The following is a 7,725-nucleotide window of genomic DNA, read 5'->3' as shown; positions in this document are numbered from 1 at the left end:
CCTAGCATGGAATTGAGATGTAAGCCACATCTGTCTTTCCCCATCGATGTCGGGCTTACCGCAACCGACACACTATGAGAACTGAGGGAGCTTACCTGCAAAGTGCCTGGCACACTCCTAGTGTTCTTTCTTCCTTCCTCCCCTCCTTCTTTCAGGAGGCTTGGGGCTGGGACCCCAGAGACCTGTGTGCAAGAGAAGTGGGCTGAGACCTGGTCCGGGCTCCCCACGCCCTGCTGGGCCCAGGATGCCCCTAGCCATCAGCAGCTCCTGAACTCATGGAGCCCTCGGCCACCCCAGGGGCCCAGACTGGGACCCCCACTGGCGGTGGGGACCCATCACCATCCCTGGTACCTCCTGACTACGAAGACGAGTTCCTGCGCTACCTGTGGCGTGATTATCTCTACCCAAAGCAGTATGAGTGGGTCCTCATCGCTGCCTACGTGGCTGTGTTCCTTGTGGCCCTGGTGGGCAACACGCTGGGTAGGTGTTTATGTCCCTGTGGTGCTGCGGACTTCCCCTGGGGACTGGCAGGGGTCCTGGGCCTGGCTTCTCCCTCTCCCCCTCCCCACCTCCCCTTGGCTTGGCAGTGTGGGGGCTGGGTAGCACTGCTGTGCCCCCTCCCCCCCCCCCGCTGCTTCACGTCCCCCTCCTCTTCCCACCCTCCTCTTCCCACCCTCGCCCCCGCCCTGCAGTCTGCCTGGCTGTCTGGAGAAACCACCACATGAGGACGGTCACCAACTACTTCATCGTCAACCTGTCCCTGGCTGACGTGCTTGTGACAGCCATCTGCCTCCCGGCCAGCCTGCTGGTAGACATCACTGAGTCCTGGCTCTTCGGTCATGCCCTCTGCAAGGTCATCCCCTATCTACAGGTAAGCTCCACCCAGGCACCGTCCGTCACCCCTCTGTCACCCCAAGTACAAAAAACCATGGCCTTGCATAGACCTCAGCGACCCTCAGACTTGCCTTTCAGACAGGACGAGGTGGCTCAGTTCCTCTGCCGTGCCATCCTCTCCTGTCATCAGGGCCCGGCCACGAGGCCTGACACTTGGAGACACAGGCCTGGCCCCACATACTCATACAGAGATCCCCACCTAGTCACACCCGCAGACCCACACGCACATAGCCACTGGACACACGTGCAGTCACCTCCACTCACCAGGAGAGGGGCACAAGCCCACGGTGACAGACACAGATGCATGCTGGGCCTGCTTCCTGGTTCCCAGGGGGCTGGTGTGAGGAGACACCCCCCCCCCCTGCCAGGGCCTTCCATCCCCCAGCGGCAGGGATCAGGTTGTCCAGATGTGGTGGCGGTTGGGGGGAGAGGGCTGGCCAGAGGCCAGAATGCACCCCAGAGGGCAGCGTTCCCTCCCAGAGGCAGCTTCCACTTCCACTTCTGTTCCTAGGCTCACCTCTGCCTCCCTGAGGGAGGCTCTTTCCTCACAGCCCCGGGGAAGGGAAGGCATCCCTGGGCAAAGAGAAATGCCTCTTGGATTTTTAAGATTTTCCACTCAACAGATTAACCCTGTGAACACTGACAATGAAGACAGGGTGGGGAGGAAATGCACCTTAGGCAAATTATTTAACCTTCCTGTGCCTCAGTGTCCTCCTCTGTAACGCGGGGTAAGAGTACGCACCATGGGGTTGTTGTGAGGATAATGCGAACAGTGCCATGCACGTAGTAGGTCCCATTAAGTTACTATTCATGGTAGGGAAGCACCCACTATGGGCCAGGTCCCAACCTGGACATTTTCCCACGTGATTTCATGGATTCTCGAAAGAATCCCGAAGGTGGAGGACATGTTCCCATTCCTCAGACAAGCCTCAGAGAAGGTGAGTGATTTGCCCAAAGCTCCATAAGCCATGAGCAGTGCAGTCAGGATGGACGCCTGGCGTTTGGGGACTCCATGCCCCATCACCCACCCCATGTCTGTGGGTGGCCTCCAAGGGGACTGACACCATGTGCCCATGGGGCAGGCCGTGTCTGTGTCGGTGGCAGTGCTGACTCTCAGCTTCATCGCCCTGGACCGCTGGTACGCCATCTGCCACCCGCTGCTGTTCAAGAGTACTGCGCGGCGTGCCCGTGGCTCCATCCTGGGGATCTGGGCTGTGTCCTTGGCTGTGATGGTGCCCCAGGCTGCCGTCATGGAATGCAGCAGCGTGCTGCCTGAGCTAGCCAACCGCACCCGGCTCTTCTCCGTCTGTGATGAACACTGGGCAGGTAATGGTGGGGGCCTCAAGCAAGAGGCCCTGGAGTGGGTGCCTCCGGGACACGTACCCCTAGGACAAGCATCTGTCAGTACACTGCTGGGGTGGGCACTCCCGGGGTGGCCATCTCCCAAAAGGACACCCTCGGAGCCAGCTTCTATAGGGTTACTCTCCCAGGGCGGGTAACCCCTTGATGGACGCTGTCCAGCAGGCATCTAGCAAGGACACATCCAGAGCGGGTATGTCCTCTAGTCTAGACACGTGTGAGGGCTCCCTCCAGGATGGACACCCACCAGCTGGGCAACTGCAGGGTCTCTCTCTCTCGCGGTGTCTATAAGAGACCCAGCTGCTTGCTTTGGCTGTCCGGCTCCAGATGGGGCAGGGGGGCTTTGCTAAGTGGAACAGGCTGGAGGTCCCCAGAAGGAGAGTGTCTCTTGCCCTTGTGTCTCTTGACTCCTACAGACGACCTCTACCCCAAGATCTACCACAGTTGCTTCTTCATTGTCACTTACCTGGCCCCACTGGGCCTCATGGCCATGGCCTATTTCCAGATCTTCCGCAAGCTCTGGGGCCGCCAGGTGAGGCCCACTTTGGTGTCCCTGTCTGGGCTGGTGGGGAGGAAAGGGGTCCTGGTCTGAGGGAACAGAAAGAATCTGCCATCCCGACTGCCACCGGAGAGAGGCAAGGCCCAGGGACAGGTCAAAGTCAAGGCCAAAGCACTGGGGCCAACCCTGCAACAGAATGTTAACTGACACCGGCTTCAGTATCTAAAGTCTCATCATCGTTCTGAGCTCTAGCTGCCCTTCATTGTACTGGGTACTTTTAGCTAGTCTTGCCTCCTCTCAACCCTTGTATATTGTCCCCAACTGAATGTGTGAGAGAACGGAGTCCCAGAGAGGCAAAGCCTCTTCTCCCGAACCCCTCAGCCAGCCAGGGGAAGAGCAGTGGCATTCTAATGCCCAGGTCGGCCCACAACAACATCATCTCTGCGTTTTTGCCAAATTCGGCACTTGGCTCCCAACGTCTTCACAACGACCTAAGCACAGAAGCAGTAGAACCCCCATTGCCAATGCTGACAAAGGGCGGCCAACTTGCCACAGCCGACGGGTGGCAGAAGCTTTCTGGTTCCGGGGCCTGCCTGCTGGTCTCTGTTACAGACCTATCACCAGCAGGTTCTGGAGGGCGGGGGGTCATTGTGGGGGGAGAGGAGTGCTCAGAGGTTCTGGGTCTAAGGGGGGGCTAAGTTCTGGGTCCTGTGCCTGGGCAAGGAGAGGATGCAGACCAGAAGGTGACCAACCTGCAGTCTATCAGCACCTGCCCTCTGCCCGATAGCCCCCCAGTCCCGAGGGCAAGAGTCACTATCCTCCTCTAATAGATGAGAAAACCAAGGCTCGGGCAGGAGAGTGGGTTGAGCAAGCTTACACAGGTCATGAGTGGCTGAGCTGGCCCTAGCCCCTAATTTTCCTCAACTCTAGCCCCGTGCCCCTCTTTTGGGGGGCGATTCATGTGCCCGATGGTGTGAGAGGCTTCAGGGATATCTATGGCTGCTCCTGAAACCTGGACCCCTCCCAGGATTCTGGGCTGTGACGGAGGCAGGGACTGTGCTCTGAGGCCCCGGCCATTCCGTGCCGCTCACCTACTCACCTGCTCACTCCTTGCCCAGGTCTTTCCGTGGTCAGACACAGGCAGGGGTGGGGGGCACAACTCACCCCACCACCCCTCCCCCCACGACAGGAAGCAATGGCCTAAGGAGGATGGAGGGGTAGCTCGGGAGGATGTTCTAGAGTCTCCTGCCTCTCTGAGGTTCGGTTCTTTCATCAGTAACTGAGGGCCAGGAATCCCTTCCCCGAAGGCACACCGTGGGGGGTTCACAGTGAGCTCCTGGGAGATTCAAGTTCACGGGGCCCCCTCCAGCCCCGAGTGTCAGTCTTCATCATGAATATTAGGTTCCTTCCCTTGGCCCACCTCCAGCCTGCCCCAGGGTCCCCCCAGAGCAGCACCCCACAGAGGAGAACGGCCCTTCCGGGGAGCCCCACCCACCACTGCTCTCTCTCTCCCTCTCTGTGCCAACCAGATCCCCGGCACCACATCGGCCCTGGTGAGGAACTGGAAGCGGCCCTCAGACCAGTCCGACGACCTGGGCCAGGGCCTGAGCGCAGAGCCCCCACCCAGGGCCCGGGCCCGGGCTTTCCTGGCTGAGATGAAGCAGATGCGGGCGCGGAGGAAGACGGCCAAGATGCTGATGGTGGTGCTGCTGGTCTTTGCCCTCTGCTACCTGCCCATCAGCGTTCTCAATGTCCTCAAGAGGTGAGAGCGCAAGGGGACAGCTGGTGGCCTCTCTCTGCTTGGGGGAAAGAAGGGCTCTAGTCCTCACCCACTATGTGGCCTTGGAGGCAGGTCATTTCCCTTCTCGGAGCCTCCCAGCCTCAATTTCTTGCCTGTAAACAGTGAATAACGCCAGCCGCCAGCCGTGGCCTGCCGGGGGTGGGGGGGGGATTATGAAAATTCCTCTATCTCTTCTCTCAACCATCAGCTCCTGGTGGGGGTGGGGGGCAGGGAGCACAGTGACCACGCGCACAAGACAAAGTCTCTGCCTTCTTGGAGGCGACATCTAGTGGGACAGAGAAATAAGTCTCCACCGTACTGGCAGGGAGGGATACTGCGATGAAGACAAAATAGGGAAAGAGCACAGAGAGTGAAGGTGACGAGTTAGTGGGGTTCTGTGTGTTTATTTTTTTATCTTTTTTTTTTTTTTTTTTAGATACAAGGGTTAAAAAAAAAAAAAGGCTCATCTGAGGAAATGACATTTGACAGGGACTTGAAGGAAGGGGGGAAACCAAGGGGCCAGGCCAGCAGGTGTCTGGAGGAAGGCACTGGAAGTGGAGGGAACAGGGGGTTCAGCAAGTGAGGGGCTGCGGGGCACAAGGAGAGAGCAGCGGGCTGTTTGTCAGGAGCCGGTCTCAGTGTGAGTTTGTGCTTGGCCATTTCCTGGATCACTTCCTGTGATCTCGGGCATGTCATCTTGCTTCTGTGCACCTCCCTAACTGAACAATGGATGATGTCTTGCTTGACTCCTCATGTCGCTGCAAGGGTGGGTGAGGAAGTGGGTGGGGGTCCCAGGGGATCTGAGAGCCGGTGAATGGGCAGATGGACCCTCGTCCCTGTCCCGACAACCACCCTGGTTAAACTCTCTGTGCTCAAGACCTCAGACCTAAAGGCCCAGGAAAGGGCCACCTGGTGGGACAGAAGGGGCAGTGGGAACTCTTGCCCTCGATAGCCACTAGTGAGCTGTGTGACCTTGGTCAACTCACTTCCCCTTTCTGAGCTTTGGCTTTCCTGTGTTTTAGATAAGGACAGTGACTCCCACCCAACAAAAATGGGATACACGTGCACACACTTCTACCCCGTTTCTGACTGTCCTCCCCCCCGGTCCTAGGGTGTTTGGGATGTTCCGCCAAGCCAGCGACCGAGAAGCCGTCTATGCCTGCTTCACCTTCTCCCACTGGCTGGTGTATGCCAACAGCGCTGCCAACCCCATCATCTACAACTTCCTCAGTGGTGAGCGGGCTGGAGAGGCAGGGGGATGGGGGGAGGGGCATGGCAGTCTTCGGGACAACAGTCTGCACACCCCCAAGCCAGGCTGTATAAAGGGATGGCAGGAGGGGATGTCCCTGCTCCCGCCTGGGGATCTTGAGCTGGCTCTGGGAACTCCCATTTGGAAGAGACTTGGCCCTGATCAGGAGCCCTGGTCTAAGTGGGAGACAGGCCACACAGCAGAACCTCTAGTCGGCCCTGTCTGGCCAACACGGGCTCTGGGGGAGCCAGGCCTATGGGAAGAGGGCCCGGGAGCTCCCGCCCGAGAGGATGACTGTATAACCAAGTCATTTGGGTAAGGGAGGATCACCAGCAGAGGCAGCCCAGGGCCGGGGAAGGGCTTCCCCATGCCCAGCTAGACACAAAGCGGCAGAGCCGCCAGAATGTGGGGGGCTGTCCCCGGATCCATCTGTCTCCAATACCAGCCTTCTTGCTCCCCTGTCCGAAAGTCCAGGCATCCCCAGTCCCCTAGCCCCACCCCAGGCTGCTCCCCTCTGCTGTCCCACTGTGTGCACCTCCTGCCCCAACCTCCCAGACTCCGGGTGGTAACACCTCTGCCTGCGGACCTACCTGGGCTTAACAGAAGTGTGGCTCGCGAGGCCTCTGGCTGCAGAACTAGGCCTGAAGAACTGGTCCAGATGCCTGTTCAAGCCTGGGAACAGATCTTTGGGAAGAGGCTGAAGGAGGGGCTGGGGGTCCATATCCCAACCCTCACTGAGACTAAAGAATTAGTCCCCGAAGGCTAGCCGGCGGTCTCCAGCTCAGTGGGGAGAACAGAAGATGTAAGGGCTGCCGCAAAGGCGGCAGCCAGACTTCCTGCCAGGCATTCCTGTCTTGTGTCCGTTTACTGAGCACCTACTGTGTGCCTGGCCCTCTGCTGGGGCCTGAGGGAGGCTTGCTGGCTGATGAAGTGTGGTCATGGAGTTTTCTGCTCCAGACACCATCTATTTCCTTGGTGTCCTTTGGCTGACCGAGCTGGCTGTGGTAGTCCCTTCTTCCCTACTCTGTTGTCCCCTTCAAGAGAAGCGCTCCGGAATGAGAACTGGGCCTGACTTTTGGCTGGGGGACCTTGGGCAAGTCGCTGCACCTCTGTGCGTCTCACCTACGAAGTAAGGATAAAGGACGCCAGCCTCTCAGGGTGCTGGGAGAAGCAGGGGAGGAGCGGTGCGTGGGGCAAAACAGAGGTGCCCCTCACAGGGCCTCATGCAGGCTGCTGCTGTCCTTCCCGTCACTGTGGGGCACGGGTGGGGATAGCCTAGTCATAGCCATGAGACCGAGCCCCTCCCCCTACCCGCCAAGGAGGGCAGAGGTGGCCCCAGGCCCCCGAACCAGACACCACGTTCTGAGCTGGGCTCAGAGCCAGAGCGCAGTCAAGGAATCAGATGAAAATTGCATTTCTCCTTGGGAACTGCTCCGGGGCCTCTGTCCTCACTCTCCCTGGCAATGCCAAGGTCGCCTTTGGGGCTTTCTCCGTCCCAGCTCTCCCCTGCCCTCCCGCCCCCTCACAGGCAGCTTGGCTGGAGCTGCGTGGGTGTTCCTGGGCCCAAGGACCTTCCTGCTTCATCCATCTCCTTATGGCTGTGTCTTCTGTCTCCAACCAAGGCAAATTCCGGGAGCAGTTTAAGGCCGCCTTCTCCAGCTGCCTGCCTGGCCTGGGTCCCTGCGATTCTCCGAAGGCCCCCAGCCCCCGCTCCTCTGCCAGCCACAAGTCCTTGTCCTTGCACGGCCGGTACTCCGTCTCAAAAGTCCCTGAGCACGTGGTGCTCACCAGTGTCACCACGGTGCTGCCCTGAGAGACGGTCGCTGTGGTGGCTCCCGGGTGGGGGAAGGTGGTACGAGCTGCTTCCTGCCTGGGCTGCTCCCCTGACTCCTTGTGGAGACTGCTGGATGCAGTGGGAGGCCAGGGCTCCAGACCTGGTTTTCT

At 59.3% G+C, this 7,725-nt stretch overlaps 1 protein-coding gene across 1 annotated transcript; it reads left to right on the top strand.

Moving 5' to 3' along the window:
• Positions 1–275: 275 nt before the first annotated feature.
• Positions 276–7,594, top strand: HCRTR1 (hypocretin receptor 1; the record flags this gene model as incomplete). Its single annotated transcript, XM_080801808.1, has 7 exons — positions 276–480; positions 693–871; positions 1,977–2,220; positions 2,670–2,785; positions 4,282–4,514; positions 5,644–5,765; positions 7,404–7,594. The coding sequence occupies 7 exons, from the start codon at positions 276–278 to the stop codon at positions 7,592–7,594; spliced, it is 1,290 nt and encodes a 429-aa protein (XP_080657934.1).
• Positions 7,595–7,725: the final 131 nt, after the last annotated feature.

This window comes from Martes martes, assembly GCF_963455335.1.
Source record: "Martes martes genome assembly, chromosome: 4".
Lineage (NCBI taxonomy): Eukaryota > Metazoa > Chordata > Mammalia > Carnivora > Mustelidae > Martes > Martes martes.
This window is presented reverse-complemented; position numbering and strand designations above follow the sequence as displayed.